Genomic DNA, 27,143 nt, shown 5'->3' on the forward strand with positions numbered 1-27,143 from the left:
TCCAAAGTGGGAGGGAAAACTTTATTTATTCCAGCCTCCGGCAGCTTAATGACTTCCTGCAGGGGCTCTTCTGTGAGAAATCGGAGGAAGGGCAAGATTATGGTGCGGTAGCGGTGCTATTTCTCATTTAGAATTATTATTTAAGCATGTACATACGTATACATAAGGGAAAATTATGATGACTCTCACCCCCATTTATCAAACTTAAAATATCTTCATTTTTACAATATTTTTTTTTATTTTTGAGCGATAAACAATTTCTGCTGAAACTAACATTATTTATTATTATTACTTAGTCTTGCAAATATTTCTGATTCTTTTTTTGTTACATTAAATGAAATACTTGTATGAGATGATTAACAAACTTTAATAATATATAATAAATTACTAAAATGACAGATTTAAATCCGCTTTTCAGAATTGATATTACTTGCACACTTCAATAGCAAATGAATGTTGTTTCTTACCTGCGTCATTTCTATTACAATTTCAAATGAGGCCAAATGATTTATTTAAATCCGTGTGACAACTACTCGCTGGATATTTCTATGACTGTAATAGTTCCTTTAGTTAGATTTTTTTAAAATCAGAATAAATGTAATGTTTAAATTTTGATAAAAATTTGGTAAAAATTTAGGTCAGATTGATTTCAAATAAAAACTACTATAAACATACGCAATACCTTTCATTAGTTAAGGATGCTAAAAAAATTTATAGCAATATAAAAATATATCTAAATATAAAATAACTGACTACTGTATTTAAACCCATGCAATATGTTTTGAACAATAAAGTTAATTAAAGTACGTTATACTTTAATACTATATAATACTATTCTGTACTTACTTTTTTGGTCTCTGTACGCCCTTTCTATAAACTATGGTCTAATTTTATTTCATAAAATATAAAAAAATCGGTTAAATTGGAACCCTTTAAAACCACAAGGCTCCTTTAATATTAAGAAAATGCTTGAGTAAATTTTTTTTTTCCCTTTATAGAATAAAGACGAACTAAAAATAAGTTATTTCAAATAAAATATTAACTTATAGTTGCTATAGTAAAGGACCTAGTACCCCTTGAATCAAAGGCCTAAACTTCTCACTTCTTCGCAAAACTTTTTGCCAAGAAAGTGGGCAATTCTGCAATTCAATTGGTCGGCTGTCTTTCTTGCTTTCATGCTTTCTTCTCGGACTCTCTGCAGTCTTCACCTTGGCACCTCGCTTGGTTGGAAAAGTAAACAGAATCTGATTGTATGGCTTAGATAATAGCCCCTGTGTGTGAGTGTGTTGGTCAAATTGGGAAGGGGCTAAAATGGGCAGCAAAACCGCCGACGCGTTGCATGCAACATGTTCGCTGTCGAGCCAGTGAACCAGCGCACCAGCGAACTTCGAACGTCGAACTTCGAGCCGACGTATACGTCGTCGGATTTTTACTTGCCGCTTACAAAAACAGGAATTCTTATTACGCGCGAGACTCGCACTCGCAGTTCAATTTCAGAAATCAGACGGGCAGCAAGTGTCGTGGTTCAAGTGCGGCTAATTTGGCTTATTTTTGTGATTTCCACACAGTGTTTTGTTTGCTCAGAAACTATCAACAGCAAAGCTTGAAAAGACTTGACAAAAAAAAAAAAAAAAAACTATAACAAAATGCAAATAAAAATAAACAGGAACGACCATTAAAATAAAGCAAGAAAAAACATAAACAACAAATAAACCAAAATAAGAACAAACAAACAATGCATTTCGAATAAACTCAGTGCTGTCAAATATTTTTAAAAGAAATCCGAGAAATTCTAGTTTCTAGTGCAAAACTATAAAAACAAACTGCAGCGGCAACGCGTCGGCAAATTGGCATAAATAAATAAAATCACTGTCGTTTTTCAGCTGCTCTTTTTTTACAACCTGATTTTTATGAATGAATGCAGCTACAGCGAAAAAAACAAAAACCGCAACAAAAGAGCGAGATAGCGCGAGTCGCGTGCACAGGAGCGAAATCGCTGGGGAATCGGAGGGGCGCCCAAAAAAGCAGGGGTCGGGAAAAGCGGACAGGTTGTCCCGTTCGATTGCCGCCCACTTTTGCTTTTGTTTCTTATGCGATTTTCCGCTTTTCCTAGGCGACACACGCTCATCGCCTGTCACTTTGTTGCTTTTGCTTTTCGCCTGTCAGCGACTGTCGCAAAACAGACACACACACTCCCACACACACACAGCCGCATGCAGCAATTGTTGTCGTTGCAAAATTAATAACGGAAGTTGTGCATTTTATTAATAAAAACGAAATTCACACAGAACCAGATTCACAATCACAATCAGAATCATACGAAAAAAAACCAGAACACGAAACTCGCTGCGAAAAAGAGCAAAAAACAGAAATCGCAAGTGCAGCACGACGGCTTCTTCTTGTGCCGTTTTTTCTCGCTTATTTTCCGCTTCTCGGAAAACCCAAGAAAACGCTCTCCGTCGTCTTGCCTCCCTTTTTCATCCATTTTCTCTTGTTGTTATTGCAGTTGTGCAGTGTTGAAAAGTCAAACTAAATTCAAAATCGGCTAAAAGAAAAGTGCTTAAAGTCACATTAACAAACCCACAAAACAAATCCAAAAAGGGAAATCCTTCGAATAATAACCCTCAGTGTTTCAAAAGTGTTCAAATTTTACAATTGTGTCATCGCATCTATAAAATCAGCGACTGTTTCTCCATCATCGTGATTTTCCAATAAAAATAGAAGAAAAACGTTACAAGCGGTAAGTTTCAAAACGGTCCTCAATTTAATTTAACCCTTTATATACTGAGAGTAATGTTTTGATTCGCTTGTATCATACGTTTTTTACTGAAAATACAATGCCAAGATTCTAAAATGCTTCAGAATTAATCTTATCTTTTAAGTACATAGAAATTTAGTACGAAAGAAATACAAACAAAATAGAGACTCAACCATAATTCATTTTAAAAACCATCATGTTCTTCAATTGTTTCTTTGAAAGATACTATATTCTCAAAGATTTTTTTGCTCAGCTTTAAAAACGTTTTTAAGAAAATTGATTACGCGCCAAGTCTATTATTTCTTTTTAATTTCATTAATTCAATAGTACAATATCAACAATATATTTTTAGACCTTGTTAAAAAATTATCATTTAATTGTGTCCAATTCATAAAATGTTTATTTAAAGCCCAATTAGGCTCAATTTTCGTAGCAAGTTTTATGCATTGTTAACGCAACTATAAGTCCAAAAACTATGTTTCCCATTTTTATTTTTGCATTAAAAAATTCAAGTTTATGTAAAATACAAATTTGGTTAAAAAGGCCTAATTTGTTTTATTTCAGCATTAACTATTTTAGTTCAGTTCCAAAAAAAAGATTACCGTAAAACAGCACTTTCTCGCTTGTTTTGGACTTGATTAACTTTTAAATGGAAGTGCGTTTCAGTCTTTGAATTTGTTTTACATAAATTGAATTAGGTTAACAAATTTTTTATGACCATGATCTTTATTTGCGATCTCTCCCAGTGATCGTAAACCAAAGTTAATGGCTTAAAAAAACTGACTTACAAAAGGCGTAAACATTTAAGCATCATGGAATAGTCTTTAACTAGCAAACCAAAAAGTGTGAATCTATGAAAAATATATGTTTAGTTTTGGTTTTACACGCTTTCATGATTGGTCTGCGGCCCTTGAAGACAGCCCCGTCGAATGGTGTCCTCTTCCGATTTGATAAATGAATCTTTTGCTTTTTGGAAAATGTTTTCGGGGCGAATTTTAGTGCAGTAATTGCCAACTTATTCGAGGCAGTGGCAGTATGGCCAATAATGGTAATAGCAGCTAATGAACTCGGTTGGACTTGGCTTTGGCTTTGGATTTAGGTTTGGATTCGGAGTCGGGGGTCTACGATACCGAACACCGCGTAAGTGTAGATTCCTCGCCTCAGCGAGTGTTGTTTTTTTTTTTTTTACCGGCGTGGCGTTGAAAACAAACACAAATAGATGTGGAAACCCGGGGATGCTGGGGAAACAAAAGGGGGAAACCGAAGGCAGAGGAGGCGAACAATTAACGCGTCGCTGTAATTACAGCAAATGGTAAAAAATGTTTGGGAACAACTAACCAGAAAAAGGCAGAAAGAAAGAGATACGGCGAGAGGGTAAAATACAAAATACAAAATATTAATAATCAATAGCCCGCTAAAAGGCAACGGCGGTGTCGGTCGAGTTGGTCGCGATGGTTGAAGCAATTTTATCGGTCATTGAACGGCCAAGACCACGATAGATTTACAAGCCAGAAAACGCAAAAGCCGAGCTGGAAATTATGCCAAAAACTCGGACTTACCGCAGCAAGAAGCGATCGGTTTTTGGTTAATTACCCGGACTAAGGCCCAGGCCAAATCTCCGTTAACCTCCGGGGAACAAAACTCGGAGCGGGTTGGGGCTGAGCAGTTAATTACATAAAAACAAGTGATTTGCGTGTGCGCCGCTGCTGCTGCTGCTGCTGTTGCTGCTGCCCACCGGCATCGATTCCAGCTCCGTTTCATAGATTTTTTCGTTGAATAATTTTCAACTCGCCAACTTTCGGCCAGGCTAATTAGCGGTGAAAATCTTTGGCAGAAGCGGAATGCCCATTTGTTGGTTGAACTCTCGCGAGTTTGTAGAAGAGGTAATGTGTTTAAGAACAGGTGACCTTTGACTCAAGTTTAAGGTCCGAAAATACCATTATTGTATGTTCATATGTGAAAAGCTGTTAGTAACGAAATTGCAAATATCTTTAAAATACTTTGTTAACTAAATTTAAAAAATCTTCATAAATCCAATAGATTTGTTTTGATTTTGAATTACCAGATTGGAATGTAAAAAAAAAATCTTAACCTAAAACCATATCAAGTTGTTTTTTATTTAGAAACTTTAAATTTATACATTTTGTATGTTGTCACTACTTTTTACCCATTTAAGAGGCGTTTTTGTTTGATTTAATTGTGTTATATTTTATATACACCCAATTGAATTAACCTTTGACAATGCACTCGTAATTACATCCTTAAACATGGAGAAGCGTTTTAATTATTGAATACATTCTCATTTAATTTTCTCACAGAAATTTTCTACAACATTTAGCTAAAATTGTCTTAAAAAGTGTAACAAAAATTACATTTTTGGCAGTCATCTTTCCTAAAATTATGTTTCATTTCATTATGTCTCGAATCATTCCTCGAGTCATGCCTCGTCCTCCAGTTTCTACTTAGTTTCCGAATGACCTTTGCCTGGCGCCGCCTTCTTCGCATCCTTTCATTCCGTGCCCCCACACTCCTTACAATTTATCATAAAAAATAAAAGTTTTTTGGCTTTTTACGAACCTTTTCATGGGGTTTCTCCCCCCTGCGGTCAAAAATTTGGAAGGGAGCTGAGGAGGGGAGGGTAGCTGGACAATCGGCGCCGTGACTGCGTTCTAGATAAATAAGCATTCTTAATTATCCCTTTGCCTCGTTCTCTGGGGTGGCAAAAATGTTATAAACAATGGAAACCGCGCACTTAATGCGTTTTCTGTTTTCCACAACAGAGCAGAAGCAGAAACGAAAAAAAGAAGGCAGAGGGCAAGTATTTTTCTTCATATTATTCATTATTTCGTGGCAAAAAAGAAAATGTTTTTATTGCCTGCGAAAAAGGGTATAAAATGCCCCGTCGCCATTAGCCAAGGATCCGCAAACGGGACGCCAACAATTCCAATCAAATGTGAAGGGGCAAGAGTAAAAAGAGATTTCAAAGTGGCCAAAAGGCAAGATATGCAATGATAGGCGCAGAAAGGGTGTGGGGGCCGGGCCCAAACAAATGCCGTCGGTAAATGGGATTTGGATTTCTGGCCCATGACAGGCCAGTGACTTTTCACTTTTTCGCATGTGAGCAAATGTGTAATTGAAGTTCCGCTCCGCTCGAAAATAAAGGCCGCAAGCGGGCCAAGAAACAAAGAACTGGGGAAAGGACTCTGAGGACTCTGAGGGCATTCCATTCAATTGTTGCCTTGCCTTTCTCACTCGCCGACGGCGCCTTGGCCCAAAGTCGCGATTGCCACATGAGTTGGCACAAAATCACAAAATCACAAAATCAGTAAATCGCTCACAAAGTGCACGAAAAGTGCAGCGAAAATGAAAATGATGTGGCACTTTTTCAATGCTACCTGCCATGTAAATCATCGCACAAAAAAATCCTTCGAAAATATTATTGCAGGAGCAAAGGATTTCAACGGAATATAGCTGCATCGATTTGTAAAAATATTCTTCTCATCATAATATTTGCAGTTGTTCTTCGAGGACTCGTAACGGCACCAATTCAAAACGTAAGCCAACGTAAACATTTGCCGTTAGAAGCTGCATTACAGTGGGCACTCTCAAACAAAGTAAACCCTAAAAAGTTTCAAGTACAAATACCTTTTATTTTTGTTTTTCCCTTTTTTTTTTTTTTTTGTAACTAAATATAAATATTTTTAATGAACCATTAATTCTAAACAATATATATATATATATACTATCATATGAACTTGAACTAATTGTGTATCCTCAATTTAACTTTAAAACTTGTTTTTCTTGTCTTGTCTTCTTTGAGATAAAAAAGTATTTAATTTTTAATGAAACAATATTATTATTATTAGTCTAAAAAGTTATGAATCATAAATTTAAAACCTAAAACTTAAAAAATCTCAAATAGAAAGCCAAACCAATAAAGATTTCTGTCCACCGGAAAACTTCTTTAAAAACCGGTGGACTATCTGACTCAAAAATGTATGTTGAGATTGGTTGAATGGCTAAAAAAAAAATTTCCGAGTTAAAGATACTTAAAATTGTTTTCTGACAAGAATTAGTTTATAAAAAAATATTTTAAAAATTAAAAAAAAGTTTGAACGCCTTTGTTGTAGACACGCCGAATTCATAAAATCCTTTGAGGGCTCTTAACGTAATCGAACCCCAATTTTTAGACGTTAACGTACGTACACTCGCACCGTAGCAAACTGTATACTCAGCAGTTTGGGTTATTTTGCCTTCTTTTGCTGCCCAGCCCACGACCTAAAAAAACGATTTCTATATGTTGACTATATGGCGACTGTGGCAGTGTGCTGTCCGTGCGCTTAGTATTATCAAATGCAATTTTCTAACGCAGTCGCACTTTCGACGATGACAGCAGCGACGCCGGCAAAGGCAGAGCAGCGACTGCGGCCCCCAAAGCAGCAACAAAATGCAACAAAGGCCCCCAACAATTGCAGTTTTAAGTGAAAATAAAATGCATGACAACAGCAGTGGAAAAGGAAAAGCAACAACAATGCATGCCTAAAACCTAATAAAAATTCAAATTAACATTTGAAAGAGCGAAAGAGCCGGCAAATGGATCGAGTGAGAGGGAGAGAAAAAGCTGCAGCGAGCAAGCGAGATGGGGCTAGTGAGGGTAAAGGGAGAGTGAGAGAGAGAGAGAAAGCGAGACAGAGAAAGAGACAGAGACAACGACGCAACCGAAAAAGCTTATGAAATTCTATTAATTTTTGAACAAAACGGAATGTAATCCCTGCGAATGACCCATCGCCACCCTGCCACCCTGCCACTCCCACATTTCTAATCGCCCATCGACCGATGGCAACCGAAGCTCTCCGATTCTCCGTCCGATGATGCAGCATTGTCCAAAAATTGTATCTTGTTTTTCCCTATTTTGTTGCACTTTGTTTTTGTGCTTCTTTCAGTGTATCTCTGTTGTTGTTCTCGTTGTGCAGATTGCAGACACTCGCATAATAATGCAATTTGCCATCTGCCATTCCGTCCGATTCAAATTCGACGTCACGCGCCAAAAAGACTGCGAAGTTGTTGTTATTGTCGTTGTCTGGCCTTTTGGATGTCTGTTTCTCTGTCCCACTCCCCCCATTAGAGCCCTTCTCCCTCGCACGAACACAAACACGCTCGGATACACCTATATAATGTATCGGATACAAATGTACAGGTGTCTCTCGCAAATTAAAACAGCTTTCTTAGTCTCACGTTCCATTTTTTAACATAATCCCTCTTAAGCTACTAATATTTAACATAACAGTGTTCAACATTACAGTGTCACTTCCAATATAAATCATATTCACTTACCTCACATTCGCCGTCTCTGTAAATCGAACTAGTTTTTTTGATAATAAAAATTATAAATATAACTCAATGTCTTCATAGCCCGAATATATTGATGGTTCCAGTTCAGATGTAAAAAATAACTAAGTATATAGAAATTCAAATATAAATTTATTAATTATTAGCGATCACTTGTTATTCTTTTTAACATTTTTTTTTTAAATTTTTCGAATCATTTTTTTTTTTGGTTTTTAAGCGTCTACTGTGGCTGCAACGGCCACAAATCGGTAGACACCTGCAGGCCGCTTGTCCTTTGTACTCACACATTTGCTTGGCTAACTAATACTTTCAAAGGATGCGACTCTTGCCGTTTGAAATTTGCCACTCTTCGCTGCTCTCTTTGCTCCCATTTTTGCACTTTTCACTTGTCCTCCCGCCTGACCCCCCTGTTCTCCCGCCCCTTATCCTTTTGCCGCTGCTGCAGTTGAAGGCCTCGAATCGCCTTCGGCTGTTGTCGGCTGCAAAATTTCGCGATTCTGTTCCGTTCTCATCTTCCTTCGCTATTTTACGGCTTTTGTATGTGTGTGCGTACTTTTTGCGATTTTTGTTTTTGTCCTTTTTTTCGCACAGTTGCGAGTTTTCCACGAAAAACAGCTGCAAAAAAGCACGTGTCATCGCTGACTCGCCCATTTCAGCGTGTGCGTTTTCCCCCAGCGTCTCCACCCTTCGCGCAGGTTTTCCCCACTTTTCCCCGTTTTCCCAGCCGCCACACTTCTGCCTTTTCATGGTCGCTTTGGCCCCCCGCTTTATTTGATTTTTATGCTTGCGGATTTTCTTTTGATTTCGCTGTTCGCGATTGTTGTTCTTGTGTGAAACCGCTTTCGTAGACAGGACAAATATCGGGGAAACCCCATGGCGATGATGACGATGACGAGATGATGACGATGTCGTCTGTTTTCAGTGGCACAACTACGAAGAGGGGCGGTAATAGCCCAGTGCAACTTGCGGCGAATGCAGTTCTTTGGCAGCCCTTGGCAGATTCTCCGCCGTTCTTGCCACAGCCAAATTATTGATTTGATTTCTCGATTTGGCCACGAGCCAAGCGCCAACTTGGTTAAAAGCAAACAGCGAAAATACTGCTTAAGATTGCACACACCCAAAGATACAGTGGTCGCTCGGATATATGACCTTCCCGTTTTTAAATAAGTAGTCGCAGACTATTCGAGCTCAATAAAAGGAAATGTCAATACCATCTATAACAAATTAATTGCTTTAATTCATTATTATAAACTATTATAAGTAAGAAAACAATTTCCACTTGCGGCTATTACAGTTCAAATAAAATAAATGTCACTTTCCAAAATTTATATTTATAAAATCTTGTTTAACTCGTGGTTAAATTGGATAACTTACATATACATACATTTTTATTTTTGTTAAAAGTTAAAAATCTAAAACGCTTACTATAAAATGTTTGGCAAATTTAATAACAACCTCTACCTTTTTCAACATTTTTTCTATTTACATTTAAATCTTAAGGCTTCACCTTAATTTGGCATAAAACGCAATAAAATCAAAGGAGACCATGTAATTTACAGTTTAAATTTAATTTAATTTTCTCCGAATGCAAATTCGTCAATAAGAAAGTGTGTTCAACTTCAAGTGACCACTGTACGGCCTTAGACTGCCCACATACAGACTTGCAGAAAGTCGCATAAGATGATGGCATAACCACTGGCAGCCCCGCCCCCTCTTCCCCACCAGTCTCGGTGGCAGAATCGAAGCTGCAATAAATAAAAGACGCTTCGGCCCCTTGGGCTCTTTCCACAAAAGAAGTCGCCACTCGGACTGGCCTTCTATGGATGGTTATTCCTTGGCGTTGTTGGCTTTTGTTGCAACTTGAGACTGCAGTCTGGGAATTCCGCTCTTTGGGTTCTCTTAAGTTTTTCTGAAACGAAATCCCCCAGTTCGCCAATTTTCTCAGCTGGGGTTTGTTATTGTTTTTATTGCCGTTTTGCCGGTTGGCGAGCAAAGCGAACCACATGAATGAATATGAATATGAGTGCGTGCTCGTTCTCTTTGTCTTTCTCGCTCTATTGCCGTTCGGAAACTTCGGTTCGAGTTTGAACCGAATCACTGGAGCTTCGTGTTGCATCGAACCTGCTCGATGTCATCTATGTGATTTGAGGGGGCGGTGCGGTGCGGTGCGGCAATATCCGGAAACGGAAATCATATTTGGGCAAGTTCTAATGCCGTCAACGATTGCAATTAAATGGCTAAAATGTCAATTGTTTTAAGCCTGCGAAAGGAACTGAAGCCGAAGTGCGAAAGGGACAGCGCCAGAGCCTGGCCCTGCCATTAACCGTTAATGCACGGATCGTAAATCGAATTGAAAGGAAGGTGTGTCATGCGGACTTATAAATAAAATTAACAACCAGCCAAGCGATTCGTGGTATAAGAAAGGGGGAGTAGAGGTTAAAGCGGAAATATTTGCGCGACTGCGACTTTGTTGCTCCTCGTTATTGCTGTTGTTGTTGCTGCTGTAATTAATGGCAAACAATTACAAAAAAAAAATAAAATAAAAAGCTGGAGAAAAATGAGCGCCGGCCAAGAACGAGGCCCCGAGTGGAATTACAGAATAAAAGGCGAAGAGCAAGTTAAAAAGTGAATTACCTGATAAAGGACAAAACGCGATTTGAGGTGTGTTTGCCGACCGACCTCCTCCACCTTCAACCGTCCCACTGCGATTCCATATCCAATCCATCCGGTCAACAATGCGTGTGTCTCGGGTTAAGCACCGCCGCCCAGCATGGGTTCTCTGCTCTGGACAGTGGGCCATCATATCTAAGTTTGTTAAAGTCAGTGGCGAGACTCGTATTTTGCGAAACTTCACCCTACAAGTACTATAAAAATGTGTTAAAGCTTTTTAATCGCCTTTCTATCCTATCTATCACTTTAATCAGAATGTCTATTAAAATTTGCAATAACATCTTCTTTTGATAGATACCAGATTTCTGTGGGATAAATAAAATTTATATAATCAAAGGATTTCTAAAGATTAAAAAAGTACAACAAAAACAATAAAATTAATCAAGCAATTTGTGCATAGCCTTACTAAATATTTATGTTATATACTTTTTATTATTTCTTTATTAATATCATGTAAAAAAGAAAAAAGTTCAGTCTAAAAATTTATTTACACCAAATTTAAATTTTAAGTTTCCTTAGATCATTTTTGATGGGTTCTACTGTATTTATCCTTTCCTTATTGGGTACCTCCCCTCCTGCCCCATCCCCTAACGGCGGTCAGTGTCCAGCTGACGCGCTTAATTAATTACGCGATTGTATTTGTGACTAACTGCTTACCTCCCAGGCCCCCTCTCACTTCCTCCGACACCACCACCCACCCTTTCTTGGGCTCAAAGTTTTGTGGTAATGCAATCGCTTGTTTTGGTGGTAAGCGGCAGGGGAATGGGGGTTTTGGGTGCGGGGGCAAGGACGTCCCGTCACTGGGGAGAAATTAATACCCACTTAAGCTTAACTGGACAGTTGCTGCTCCGACTTCTTTTTCTTCTGGCGCAGATTCTTCTTTTTCTGGTCAGCTGCCGATTCTTCTTCTCGTCGAAGGTGATTCACAATGCGCATAAATAAACAGTTCCAAGTATTCCGACATTGAATGCCAATTTAACTTTGTTCTGACTTACTCTACCTATTTTCCTGCATCTCGTTCCGTTAACCTCTTTCCATTTTTTGTTTAGTAATTTTCTTAGTCCTGCAATTATCCTTGGTAGGTTAATATACCCTCTGTATTGCAGTCGCGTTTTCGAAAAATTATGAAGTAAAAAACGTTTTTATTACCGAAAATTACAATGTGCGAACGGAAAGTAAGGGGGCTAACAGTGAAGGGGTCAATGGCAGTCGAAGTGGATAAATGCACTGAGAAAAATATAAAATTATGTTCTTTATATTTCTTCTATCTGTATAATAAGCCCAAGCTGAAAAAAGATTTACGACATTTATTTTTTAAAATTTCAAATATATACATTAAAAAAAAAAAAAAAACAAAACCTAATTTTGACAACTTAAAAATAGATAACGCTATTTTACTCTGTTTTATTTTTGGAGGAGGGGGACAGAGGTTTCCCAGGTTTCCAGCTGTCCTTCGGTCAGCCTGTTTTGGGATGGTCGGATAGTTGTGGGCCCGTCAGCAAATAAACACTCTAACCCCGCAACCAAAAGCGAAGCATAGCAGGAGGTTAATTTCATTAGAAATTCATATTTTTTTTTGTTTTGGGCTCAGTATGTTTTCAATGGGTAGGGGTCAAAGGGGGGACTCTTTCGAAGGGCGTTGCTTCGACATGTGTAAATGTGAGCAATAAAAAATAAATTTTATATATCCAGCTATACTGTTGTTGTTCAGCCCGTTGTTGTTGTTGTTGATGTTGCTGTGTTATTATTGTCGTAATTTGTTTATAACGGTATTTATGAAATGGTCACAAGTCAACGCGTTTTAACAACAACTACAGGACTAACCCCAGGACACGCACCAGAACTCCCCACTCTCTAAGACCCCTATCACCAATTATTCTTATTACGCCTATTACTACTTTTTTAACCACTTTCCATTGTTGTTGTGCTTTGGATGTTGTTTGGGTGTTTGGGCGTTCGTTCGGGTTTCCCCGTAGCGCTTGCTGACCTTTTATGTTAATCGCATTTGGCTTGTAATTCGGATAGAGAGCGAGAAGTCCTGTAGCCAGTAATTGATATGCGTCCTAATCATGCAATCCTTTGTTACCCCCTCTAATTCCCTTTAATATTTCCGCCCACTCGGAGGGAAAACAACTTCGACTTGTGGCTTGTTAGTTGTTAGTTGTAGTGGAAGAAGTAATTACAAGCACTGCTTCTGGGTTGTATTAAGACTGAAGCTGACGTCAGCCCTCGAATAATGATCAGGAAAAGCAGGAATCGCCTGCCATTTTTGCATAATTAAGTGGTGAATCATATCGGTAATTATTTGGAGGGAATGAATTCTTAATTTAAGTTTATCATCCATCCCCACAACTTTAGTTTTGCTCAATCTTAGGCAAAGATAGTTAAATACAACTTTAGTTTTGGAAGGATGGTTACTAAAAATTCATTAATTTTATTTTTAATCATTATGCGTACTTTTTTACTTCAAATGTCTACTGTAAATTAAAATATTTAAGTATCTTAGCATCTTAAAATAGAGTTTTAATTTCCACATACAACTTAACTCCCAACTGCGTCGCCGTTTCGAACTCTCACAGATCTGGCATTTGCTGGCTAATTAATAAACTTTCACATATCTGATTTCGGATATCTTTTCACTTGCAGTCGCTTGAATGGTTTGAAATCTAACCGAAAATCGTTTTATGTAAATTATCAACAAAAGAAATGTCGAGAGAAATACGACGGAGATGAGTTAAGGTGCCATGAGGATCGAAAAACGAGGGATTTTTGTATAATTTATTGTATTTTGATAGTTAGAGTTTAATTACAGCATTTCCCTTTGCCGTTTCAAGCAGCGAAAGTGCAAGTGGCATAGGTTTTTGTACTACCGATCCCAACCGTGCGATCAGAGCCTGTTCGGCAGCGGTTAACCTTTGACCTCATGCCGCCCAGGTAGAAAATCTTGACCAAACCGAAACAGTTGCACTTTTACCGTCGCTGGTCGTGACCCCTCGCTGGAAATCATAAAACAATAAATCTTTTTAATATCTCTCCTTGTTCTTTTCGCTTCTCCGCTTTTTTCTCTAACTTCGTTTCGTGGGCGTTCGTTTTCCTTTTCTTTTGCGTCTTTTCTCGTTCCTCGAAGAGTTTCTCACGTCCTTTGCCGGGGGGGTGAGGTCAACGAGCGGGGGCGTGGTCATTACTCAAGTTTGTGGATTTGAAGTAATAACTCAGTGCGTCATAAAAATTTTAATTGCTTTGGGTTTCTTCTGTGCGAAAGCAGTTCGGGTAATTAACATTAACCCAAAAATGTCCAAGAAACAAAGCCGAAACAATGCAAAGCACCCACAGCAACATCGGCAACATCAGCAGCAGCAGCAACAACAGCAGCAACAACAGCAGCAACATGCCACGAACAATGAGGCAATAAAAATTGCAACGCATAATTTTCCACCACCGAACCCTTTTTTCTGGACTTTGTTATTGCTGAAAATTTCCGCGCGTATCAGTAATTAGTTTGCTTATTGTTATTCTTTTTTTTTTTACCTTTTTTTGGGGTTCGGGGTCAAAAGTGTGGCGATGCTTGGTTATTTCCTCCAATCTCTGGGACTGGCTGTAAGTTGGCCAGGAAAGGATCTTCTAAGCCAAGATCTTTTCAGATTCTAAAACAGAGACACAGGGACAAAGGGCCGACCGACTTGACAAGCTGGAAATTTATATATGTGGGATCTAAAGGGCCAAAATCAACAGCAATTGTTGCATTGCTTGTGTGTGTGAGTGCTAAGTGGGTGCAATTAGACCGTTGTACGAACAGGTAAACAGGTAACCCAAATCGAGTTTCAATCTGGGGTCTTCTGGCATTCGATTTCGGGGTCGGTCGATCACCATTGGCTTTGATCCCAATGCAACGAATTGAGCCACGCATCGAAAGGTGGCAATAAATTCTGATTGCAATTGACACTTTTATCACAGGCCCAACGAATCGAGGGTGAATTTAAAATATCTTCTAATGGTCAACTGTTTTTCGGTCTTTTGTTGCAGACACTGGCCAGCAGAGTCAAGGTTGTGCAGCTGAAGGGAGAAGAAGCCACTGCAGCAGCCGCATAAATTCAAGAAGAATACCAACTGCAGCAGCAACACCATTTAATTTACAGCAGCAGCACTGGAGCAAGCTGCAACTTCAGCTATTGACACAGCAGCAACATCCATATACGAAAGCTAAACCACATTACCAAATTCTTGTGGAATCATCTACAGCAGCAACATCTACATATATTGCTACAGCCTCAGAGAAAGCGGCATTAACCAGCAGCAACATGTGAGTACCACTCAAATTTCCATTAAGTGGACTGGCCAAATCAATTCGCTAATTGAATGCCGCGCAATTGAAAAGCTTCTTAATGTTGTTAAATGTGAACGAGTTGGCATTCGTCGATGCGGCCCTCTGCTCCCCGTTTCATACCGCCCCCCTCCCCACTCCTTTGATACTCCCGGTTATCAGTCTTAATAGAATCAAAGAGCGACGCAATATTACTTTTAATTTGGCGTAATTGTGGTGGTCTCAGTCTCCTCTAAGTCTCAAAACCCCACCCCTTGCTACCTCTATTTCCTATAAACTGACTCACCTCCCCCAGCACAAGTACACAGAAATTAAATGCATTATTTTTTATTAAAAACAATATTTGTTTTTTAAATTTAAACATAGTTTGAATTCTATGTTTCACCGAGTTTATGTGATTTTTGAATTAGTTTTGAAAGTATGTGAGATGTTTATAAAATTTAAATACATTTTAAATACAGATAAAACTAGCGTACTTTTAAAAAGAAAATAAAATAACGGAAGGGGAAATCCAAACAAACAGTAATAATGTATTGAAAATTTTGTATTGTTTTGTTTTCTTTCTGTACTTAAAAAAAATGAAATTATGGCTTATATTCGATAATATCGTTTTATATATGACTAGGAATCAATACATGCTGAAGGTGGGTTGATATAAAAGTCATTTTAATCATTTAAACATTTTACATCACAGTGTCCGAAAATTCTAGTCAGAAAAAGCTAAAGGCCAATAGTTTTTTTCTGTGTACTGCATCCCCCCTTTTGCTTGAACAGTTTGCGATACAGATTTACTTGTGTCCGCCGCTCTATGGCAACAATAAAACACACAAATTCGAATTGGTCAAAGCAAACGTCAAAAAAATCAAATAAGGGAAGACCTCGGAGGGGTGGGCGCTTTGAGGGGTGTGGGTGGATGGTTCAGGGGGAGGGAAAACGATGAAATCAATTAACCAAATGGCGCGAGTACTCGTCAGGCGGTCGACTTTTGCATTGGTTAGTAACCGCTTGCAAAAAACAAAACGACAGACGTATAAATAGAGAATTGAAATCAAAATCAAAGAAATATATATCAACTCACGCACACACGCTTGGCTTCGAAAGGGGTGCCCATCCCCCAACCCCCCACTTCCGCCCCTCTCATCCGCCAACCTCAAAGCAAAAACCCGCAGTCCAAAAATTTCTCTGAGGAGCTTCAATTGTCTGCACTTGAGTTCAATTTCTGTTCGGTCGCTTTGGCTGCCCAAAATGCTTTTAAAGCTCGCCTGCAGAGCGGGATCGAATCGCAGAAAGGGCGAGGGAGATATTTTCGTCATAACTATAAATTTTATTGAGATTCAAATGGTCTGCGTACAAATTTAGACACAATTATTACTTACTTCAATGACGCCAGCCAGTGGAATGGGGCAAAATTGAGGACTGTTGAGAGGGATTTCAATTTCAAGGGGGAAATTCAACCCATGGGGTAGTTGTTTCAACTCCAAATTGTTGGAGTTTGATATGTTAAATTCAAAAATATATTTTTGTAGCAAAATATTAAAAGTTTTACACTTTAAATGCGTTGTTATAATATTTTAAATAACACAAATAATTCACGTTTTGTGTGTTTCTCAATTAAATCTATAATTTTCATGTTACAATTTACAGAAATTTACAGAAAATAGCAATATTTAATTAAATAATCAGAATTTTGTTAGTTTTGGTTTTAAATTGAAACAGATTTCTGGCAGATGTCAAAACAATCCCATTTATCCCCCCACCACCTATGCCACTTAATAGACAGTTCGTCAAATGACAATTACAACGACTTAATTACTTTTAATAAAGACGTCCGTATGTAGGCAAGCGAACAGAAAAAATACAGCTCTTCATTAGCGAAAAAGTATACTCGGTCATTTTTGCATAATGTCTCATTATGCTTAGCCCAGAAAAAAGGCAGAAAAAAGGGGGGTGTGGGTGCAGTTGGGGCTGCTCGCCTTAATACATACAAATTGGAAATTGATGAATTTTTCCGGTATGGTTTGGTGTCCGTCCTCGGCTCCCAAACAAAATGCAGCTGGCCCAGTGGCCGAGAGTCTATCGCACTCGAATATCAATTAGTGCGGGTTGGGGGTGGGATTACCGATCGATCCAACGATCCAGCGATCCAACGATCGTTCGATCTCCAAATCGATCTAACGAACAATCAATGGCAATTGCTGCCGAAGGGAAATTACTAATAATAATGACTTTAATTGAATACTGCGCACTTCATTCACCCGGCGTTCTAAATTTGAGTCTACGAATGGGGGGCAAGCGGCAGCATATTATCCATTATGAACTTCCAATCGACCATAAACACTTGGAAGGGATCGATCGGTGGCAATGTCACACAGCTTGCTTTATATTTGGATGCGCCCGCCCGGTAATGAAGTTCGCCGATTCGCAGGCAGACGAGTACTCACTCATGCCCCTCATTCCTCGAACGAACGAACGAACGATTCAAGCATGAAAGCAATTTTTAATTTATTTTGGTTGAGCGCTTCACTTTTTCCTAAAATTATGACATAATAGCAGCGATGGCGAGGAGCCGAGCAGCGAACCACCTAATAATGTCATATGGAAATTTACGAGTACCCAACCGGGTCCAAAAATCCGGGCGGGGGAGCTGCGACTCATCGAGGGGCATGGTGAACTGTGTGAACACCTCGACGCCAGCAGTGTGGGAAAAGTATATTTGGATGCCGATGCCGATGCTGATGTCGCTGGCAAACACCTTCCGCTTCACAAATCAGCAGTGTGTGTGCTGGACTGTGTGTTTCGATTACTTCGATACTTCGAGCTGAGCACCGAAGTTGACCAGTTGACCAGTTGTCAGTTGGCTAATGTTATAATTAACCTGACCACCGCCGTCAACGCCAGTCACATATCGATCCGTCGCCAGCTGACCCCTGAACCCAATCAAAGCCGCTTTTGAACGGATAATCCCTTCTGGCCCCGAAAAACGGATTGACACGTTTGGAGACGAAAAGATAAAAGATTGTGTTCCGATAAGTGAAACCGTACATCGATGTTTTGCTTGGCAATTTTATAGAGGTTTCGAACAACTGTTAAAACACCACTTTGAATAATTTATAAAGAAATAGGGTTTTAGATGTTATAGAACTCAAGCCTAAAACATTTCCATTATGAGAGCCTTTTTATTCACAATGGTAGTAAGAAGTTAAAAAACAGGAGCTCTAAATATTTATTGTATGTTTGAATACTGGCTATGAGTTTACAAAATCTCTAAAATGAACTGCGGTGCTAAAGTCAGTTCTGGTTACAATCATATATTTTTAAGCAAGTTAGATTAATCGTACTATGTTAAATAGAAATTCAAATTTATATGCTTGGTATAAAATCCTGACTTACGTTGACCAATTGACAACTAAGAATTTTAAAAAGTCAAAAAAGCTCATTAGTTGGAAAAACAGAAATTAGAGTTTACATATTGTGCAAGTCCTTGGAATATCACATTTCTTACAAAAAATAAGGTAATGATTATTGAAAAGCCATACAGTTTAATCTACAAGCTAAAAATGTGTATAGAACTGTAGCAGGCATATTCCCTAAAATCAAATTAATAAAAGTTAAGTGAACTAAAATGAATATGAAACTAGATTGTTTCTTATAGATTCGCGTATTAACTTTATAACGCTCGAGGGCTATAATTGAATTGCCCTCATCTTAATCGGCTCTAAAAACAATTTAGATGAAATACCGTGGGCGAGAGCGATGGGCTAAGTATGTAAACACGATCATTAAATAAAACATTGAAGCCGAACAAGAAACGAAACAATAAAACGCACACACAGACACAAACGAGAGAGAGAAAGAGGGAGAGAGAGAGGGAGGCAGATAGAAAAATAGAAAACGGAGGAGAGGAAAAGGAGACAAGTTAACCAATGAAATAAACGCAAATTTAATGACAACAAACGCGCCACGCACAACTTGGCCAATACGCGTTTTCCATTATGGCCAGCCGAAGCACTTTACAGCGAGAGATCGAATCGGCCAAGAGCCAAACGAAAAACAACAACGACGTCAGAAAACGAAAACTACAAAATGGAATACATAATACACATAAAACACAAATAGTGAACAATGAATTAAATGTTATAAGATGTAGATACGGCGCAGCAACGAGCGCAGATACATTTGTATCTGCGTCTGTATTTGTATTTGTATCTGTATCCGCAGCCGTCTAGCGATCCACTGGCTGTGATCTCTCCTACTTCTACTTCGGAATCAACTTGTTTTTTTTCGGCTTTTTATGGCTTTTCAATGCCGAAAGTTGACGGGCATACCTTAGGGAAAATTAATGCCAGTATGTGGTGTATCTGCGCGATACGTATACTATACATTCTTACGGCCATTGTTGCTGCTGTCGTAGTTGCTTTCTCTTTGTGTTAATTGTATTCGAATAATGATGATGCTGGGTCGCTTGTTGGCCTGCATCTTGGATCTAGCTTTGGCTTTGGTTTTGGCTTTGGCTTTGGCTAATTTAATTTATGGCCAGTTTATGTAAATTTCGAATACCATTTAGTTTGTTTCTTTCCCGGCTGCTCACACTTTTTCTTCCAATCTGCGCCCCAACAGATCAATTTCTGTCTCTGCATCTTGAATTTCTTCTTCAACGTTTCGGTTCGGTTTTTAAGTTCTTTTTTTAATATTAACCATTTTTGGTGTAGACGACAGTTCATTGACATTTTGTATATACGAACCGTGTCTAGCCATGTATCTGTCTACTTATCTTTATGAGTGTTGCTGTTGGTCAAAAGAAAGTCGAAAACGCGCTGGAGTGACGGCATCTTCGCATTGGTCTCAGTCTCAGCACTGGCATTTGCATAAATTTGGCCACACATTTCTCGGCCATGCGAAACTAGCAACTATCAACTATCAACTAGCAGCAACAATAACAGCCCCTGGCTAATTGCGGCCCATTGAGATGGCTATCGGCTAGTGGACTCGCCCCATTAAGACAGCCATTTGGGCAAAGTTGGAAATTAATTAGGACAGGTTGCTCACAGGTTGGATATAGTACTGTAGTGGAATTGGGAAGATAGTGGGTGCCAATAAAAACGCATTGCAGTCCGCGATCCATGAGTAATGGTCTCACGCACCCGACGGACGGGAGATCTCGACCCGCTTCAATCCATTTTAAAGGCCATTTCAGGTTTAAGTTTCGATTGCGCTCGCGATTATTGCGCTTCAAATTTTGGCTTTGGTTTTTTTATGCCCCTGCCTTTGGGCATTTTTATTTGCTCATTTAATTTCTGAATTTTCTGAAATTACTCAATTAGTTTAATTAGCAGTTGGCTTCGAATGCCCCTCAATGTCTATCCATGAAATGGATCGCAGATTTGTCTAAGCCGTGCACTGAGAAACAAAGAAACCAACTATAACCAGTTTAAAAAATAATTTCAAAATATTATTGTTAGTAGTCAACATTATTGGGAAATAGAAAAATAAAGAATTCAATACTTTGAGGGGTAAGTGATTCACTTATCCAATTTTGTATTGGGAATTCCATATAACAGTGTAGAGCACTTGGCCCTGAATGAAATCTCCGCTCTCACCTTGATTGATTTTTGCGTTTAATGGTGTGGATTCAGCATTTGGCCACGGCTCGTCACCCAGTATTTTCTGTGATATAGTTTGCCCCTCATCTGCATCACGTCGACGTCAAAGTCAAAGGCGACTTTGGCGACGGTCATTTGTCAAAATCATTAATGCAATTACGCGACCAGACTGCGACTGAGAATGAGAATGAGACTGCGACTGAGGGCTGTCTTCTGGCCTGCTAATTATTTTGAATTATTCAATTTCATGTCTCAATTTAAATTCTCTGAGGCAATTAGGAAAAGTCGCTGCGACTGCCATCTCAGTTCGCTTATCGTTTTAGTTTTTCCTGCCATTGAGTGCCACTTTGATGCGTGTCCAACTCGGGGGCGATGATGTTGCGGGGCGGCCGAGGATTGGGGATCCAGAAATGCAAATGAGTGTATGTGAGGCGAACGAAAATAAAACCATTTAAATAATTGAAAATCGAACAAATCGCGCTGCTGCCAGCAGAAAAACACAAAAGCAGAGGATACCATGATGAATAATAAGGAAAATGGAGATAGAAACGCATGCAAATTTAGCAAAAAAGGCCAGTGTGGGTGGTGAGGTCGGCCGAATTCTAAACAAAATGGTGTGTCCAACAACTAAATTCCACTATAGCGTTTGTGCTGGTGTCTATGCTAATTTATACATCTGTTTTTGATATGTGAGCGTGAAAGATTTTTGGGGTAAAAATGCAGGCGAAAAAATCAGCGGAAAAATGCAAAAATTGAAGTATAATCAAAATAAATACCAATATTTTTAATTTTAAATATTTTTTGATATTTGATTTCATTTGAATAGTCTAAGTGTAATTTTTTTGGAGAGCAACGAATTGTTTTTTTCTTATTGCTGATTGGCTCATATTACCATTCCGTTTATTTTAAAAGAGTTTATTTCTTTTTTTTGCCATGACTTCTTTTTGAAGGGTTCCATGTGAATTTCATACTTCCACTCACGAGTCACGGCTCGCCTCTACAAATGTTGTTATTCGCATAGAAAACATATATACACAGATATTGAAGTACATACGTTTGGGTGTTTGGTCGGCAAATGCGTGTTAGATTGTTGATGTGCAAAATCTAATTAATTATTTCATTAAAAATGGCATTTTATTGACATTCTAATTTAGATTTTTAGAATATTTGGTCCTGAATAGTGTGTAGACTACACACACACACACACATTTGGGAGTACATATTCTATGTGCAAACTGTATACACATATATGTTTGGTTGGCAACCTCCCATGCAATCATCGTGTGGCGTCGGCTTGGTCAACGTGGCGGATGAGCGATTTTAATTGGTTTTTAACTAATTTGCTTGCATTGAGTGAGGTCCTCTCCATCTGCTCCTCTACAAAGAACCAAAAAAGATACATCAAATTTGCGGGAAAAGGGTCGTATTTATTAGGCCGTACCGAAATTGCATTGTTCACACCGCTTATAATTCGATTTGACATTTTGCGCCAAAATATAATCGAAATTTTTTTCGCAAACTGAGAATTTGCATTTAAATTTTTAGCTTTATTTACCATTAAGACCCAAGCTTCATATCGAATTATCTGCCATATTTGTATAAAGATCTAAAAGCTTTTCCTTAAGACTACATCACTTCTAAAATTATAGCATCCCAAACCATTTTCAGTCAATTTTCTGATTTTATGTTCATGCGTAAATATTGTTTATGGCTTCCCCATCACTTATAAGGACGAACACCCTACAATATGAAGTCATAAACGATATAAACATAACTGTAAAAATAATGAGAGAAACAAAAAAACACACACACACACACATACACACAAAGGAGCTACTTGTACCTCGGACTCAAATGCAAATCGTAAAAATAACAATCATCATCATAACGCGCCTCCCTTCCGTCCCTTGAATTCTAGTTAGGAAAGATAAATGGACGGGGTATATATGTCAGGAGAAATGGAGGGTGGCAGGAGTGGATAAAATATTTACCAAGGAACTTAGTTCACTTGCCTTGGCACAGTATCAATTTACCAAAAATAACAAGTGACGAAGTTATGCCAGCCAGCTATATACCCAGCAATCTCGGGAGGTTCGAACAAAGTATACTTTATTGCTAAAGATCCATTTTACACTTACCAAATCAAAATCCATTGATTTTTCACTTTATATTTTTACGCCTGAGGTAAATGCACATGTGGCCCAACTATTATAAATATTATTTTGTTTTACTTGGCCTGTCACAAAATATTCGCTCCATTCGATATACCCTTCGGGGCAAAAGTTTTCGGGGTGTTCGAATAGTTAGTACAAATTTGATTGTGCCCATGGCCAACAGCAGTTGTTGCTGCCGTTTCCGCAGTTCTAGATACGACCCCCAACCCTTTTTTCATACGCGTGTTTGTACAGCCATATATGTATGTTATATAGCATGTGGATCGTTATATTTATATATCCTGATGGGCGTGAGTGCGTGTTTGTGTGTGTGTGTGTACATATGCCTAGATATCTGTGTATTTGCAGATGATTGTGTGTTGTTTAGTAATTCGTTTTTTATTTACCATTATCATTTACATTTATTTGTTATTATGTTACGCTCAACTCCCGCCCCAGGACGAGAATTCCTTTCAATTGCACACACAGACACACACACACACACACACGAATGGCTTTTGGCCTTTTTTGGCTGCCAAAACGGACTGTGTTTTGTTTAACGCAAATTGTGAAATGTTTTGTTTTTAGGCAGGCAGTTGCACTGCACTGCCCTGCCATTTGAAAGTTGAACATTTGAAGTGTGTGGCATGCAGAATGCAATTGCGTCCTGCTGCCCACACATCCTGTGCCTCCTGATTACATGTGCGAGCCGTGTTTTTGTTGCCGCCCTTTTGCGCCCCGTGCCATCCATTTACATATTTTTCGGTTACCAAGCCGGAAACTATCTGTTGTTTTATTTCGTTGTGCTGTGTCTTGGCCGGGTTAGTTATTGTATGGCAGTTGCCCCCGCCCCCCGCCCAACCCCCGGATTTATGCGATGTGCGAGGCAAAGCGAATGTTTGTTCAATAAACGAAATAATTGCCAGCAAATGTGTTGTGATGAAATTGTTTTGGGTTACTTCATAAATTAGCGCAAACAAATGCACGCAGCTCAGCGAAGCGCAAAGCAACGCAGAGGCTTTTGATTGGGGGAGTCAGCCCAAAACTCCCCGGTATCAAATATATTTTCCATGGCGTACTGGCTATGAACTAACCAAAACTTTAACGAAATTTCCAGAAAAAAAGAGTTAGTCCAGTATCTGGCTGAAATTCCCAAACTATTTTAATCACACAACTCATTGCACAATTAATCCTAGCCAAGTGCTTCCCCAGTTTCAAATCAAATGGCTGCATTGCTGGCCAGCCTCCTTCGATTGTCTTAGTCACGGCCCAAAGTGATGGCCATAATCGAGTTTAAAATGCCCCATCATTAATCAACCACCGAGGTGAGTCAGTGCGGCAAAGAGTGAGTAACTGAATGAGTACCCAGGGAAATTGTGAACATGATTTCCAAGCGGAATTCCACATGTACCGTGAAAAATTACCAACCTGCAACTGCAGGCGCCAATTGCAGGCAAAGAATTTGGATAGGTGAAGGTAATGTGGAATGGGTGATGGTCAGTTCTCCTCTTCTCATACACTCGATCGCCAAGATGTAATCCGAATCGTCATACTGATCCGTAATCCAAGACCAGCGACAGGCTAAGCCCAAAAACCAGAGATGAATGCGTTTATAAATATTTTGATGGCGGTACATCGATCAGGTTGGCTTACCTTATGGCGAGGGTAGAGCGGCAGTACTCTGAAGATGGATGGATTGTTGGTGGTTACCTCTTCTAATGATCTTGTACAATTATTTGGCTGGTGCACTCAAAAAATTACTGTTTAGCTTTGTGAGCATGAGCAAATTTAGAGGAAATAGTCTATATATAAAGTAATGTCTTATCAATTTTGAAGGTTTTATTGAATTTTGAACAGTAATGTATTTATAATTTCAGAATTTACATAAAACTTTTTTGGCATTTATGCTGTTTGACAGTCAGTTAGTTTTTTTTTTTTTTGCATTTTGAGAAAAGCTTCAGATAACCATTACAATTACTCCAATAAGTAGCCATTTCTTATCATGACACCTTGGAAAATGTTTATTTAATCAGTCTAACAATGAGTTTAATTCAGACATCGACTACATTTATTAAAAACTTTCCCTAGAACTTATATGAAAATAAAATCATACTTATAAAATAAGTACGATTTTGTTTGTAATGCCAATCAGGTCAGCGGCAAGTAATTTAGGTACTATTTTCCTCAGGTGTAAGTCAAAGATCTGTGGAGGGGCGGGCAACTTCAGCTTCATTGTTTTGTGGCTTGTAAACGCTTAAATTAAATTGATTTGCGTCTAATGCCCCCGACAAGTGGCCCGCTCTCGGTGGTTCGATGGCTTGGTCCGCTCGGGTAATTAATGGTTTCATTAGACCAACCGCGGATCCAGCGGCAGTCCGCGTCCCGGTCCCGCTGCTTATGTATGAATAATTGGTAATAATATTTAATGATTGGCCCACCTGCCCGAGCAATTGTATTTGGATTTGAACTTAATTTCTGTTTCTGTTTTTTTTTTGCTTTTGCCTTGCAGCACATTGGCTTGGTCCGTCCATGGGCGCCGCGGCAAACAAAGTCCGGTGAAAATGGACAAAGGCCGTGCGAGGCTGCCGCCGAATTAGCAGAGAAGCCGGAAAATCCACACACGGACGGGCAGTGCAAATATTTGCCAGGCTCCCACAAAGAGCAGGACACACACGACAAAGGAGTCCAGAAAAGGGAAAAGGGAAGGCATTTGTGCGACAATAGCCAAGGAATTAGCCACAAAAGAAGGAGCAGCCGGGTCCATTAAGACAACTAAGCCAATAGAACGAGAACAGCCCCATCGGAGCCCGTCAGAGCCCATCAGATCCCATCCCGGCTAGACGAGGTCCACTTAAATGACCGAATCCACCCAGCTGCAGACGGCGGAGAACAACAACGCGGGCGTGGTCAAAATGGAGCCCCCGCCGCCGGCGACCTCCTCCGTTTCCGTTTCCGCCGCCGCCGCCGCCCACGCCCTCTCCTCCCTATCCTCGCTCTCGATGGCCGCCACCGGATCCGCCCTCTCGCCGGCCACGCCCCCGCCCTCCCTGAACCACTCACACCAGCAGCAGCAATCGCAGCACCAGCACCAACAGCAGCAGCAGCACTACGCCCTCAAGTGGAACGACTTCCAGAGCTCGATCCTCAGCTCCTTCCGGCATCTGCGCGACGAGGAGGACTTCGTGGACGTGACGCTGGCCTGCGACGAGCGCTCCTTCACCGCCCACAAGGTGGTTCTCAGCGCCTGCAGCCCCTACTTCCGCCGGCTGCTCAAGGCCAATCCCTGCGAGCACCCGATCGTCATCCTGCGCGATGTGCGCTGCGACGACGTTGAGAATCTGCTGAGGTGAGTTCAACTCAAGGTTGCTAAAAAAAAATTTGGAATATATATTGGGGCCGATTTCTAAATGTTATGTTAAGGTTCTAGTTTGTAATTTGTCTAAGAAACTCAATCAATTTAATGTTTAGTTTTGGAATATCAAATCCTTTCTTCAAAACATAAAAAATAAAGGAATTCGAACCAAAAATTGTTACTTCAATATTATTAATCTTGTCCGAAACACTTTATTTTCTTAGTTCATGGTACATTTTGAATGAAATTAAATTAATATTTATGAAAAGCATATAAATTTATTTTGCATTTTTAAATCCTTTAAGCTTTATGTACAATGGTGAGGTGAATGTGAGCCACGAACAGTTGCCCGACTTCCTGAAGACCGCTCACCTGCTGCAGATTCGTGGTCTGGCGGATGTCAACGGTGGCTATCCCTACTCCAAGGCCCTGTCCGCCGCCTTAAGTCACAACAACAGCAGCAGCAGCAGCAGCAGCAACAACAACAACAGCAGCAGCAACAGCCTGAGCAACAATAATAACAACAACAACAATGCCGAGAACAGCAATCACAACAAGATTAGCAGCTATTTGCCACCCAATCAAACGAGTGCCCCGAGCAACAACAACGGCAGCAGCAGCAACAACCACAGCAGCAGCAACAGCAACAACAGCAGCAGCAGCAACAACAACAACAACAACCTAAGCGGATCCCTGAACAGCAGCCTGAATTCACCTTTCAGTGCGCCGCAGATACCGCCACCGGTTACCGCTTCGAGTGCAGCGGCAGCAGCAGCAGCGGCTGCATCCCTAACCGCCGCAGTGGCAGCAGCAGCGGCAGCAACAGTCAGCGGCAGCGGCGGTACGAGCGGTACGCCCGCCATCCAGGAGCTGAAGGCATCGTCGGCAGCGTCGCCCGTAAGAAACCCGAATCAAACTCCCAATCCCGGCAAAGTAAAGT

The 27,143-nt window shown here is 39.7% G+C and overlaps 1 protein-coding gene across 6 annotated transcripts in view; it reads left to right on the forward strand.

The window, feature by feature from the left end:
• The first annotated feature begins 1,466 nt into the window (after positions 1 to 1,466).
• The window catches only part of LOC128262080 (protein abrupt), a 53,777-nt gene continuing 28,100 nt past the window's right edge, over positions 1,467 to 27,143 (forward strand). For 2 of the 6 annotated variants that reach the window (XM_052996124.1, XM_052996121.1), the window contains exons 1-5: positions 1,878 to 2,048; positions 2,507 to 2,740; positions 14,801 to 15,077; positions 25,361 to 26,197; positions 26,509 to 27,136. In XM_052996124.1, the coding sequence (XP_052852084.1) occupies positions 25,707 to 26,197; positions 26,509 to 27,136 (1,119 nt within the window). In that variant the 5' untranslated portion in view covers positions 1,878 to 2,048; positions 2,507 to 2,740; positions 14,801 to 15,077; positions 25,361 to 25,706. The other 4 variants (XM_052996127.1, XM_052996125.1, XM_052996122.1 and 1 more) reach the window with 3 other exon arrangements.

Source organism: Drosophila gunungcola, unplaced genomic scaffold, assembly GCF_025200985.1.
Source record: "Drosophila gunungcola strain Sukarami unplaced genomic scaffold, Dgunungcola_SK_2 000001F, whole genome shotgun sequence".
NCBI lineage: Eukaryota > Metazoa > Arthropoda > Insecta > Diptera > Drosophilidae > Drosophila > Drosophila gunungcola.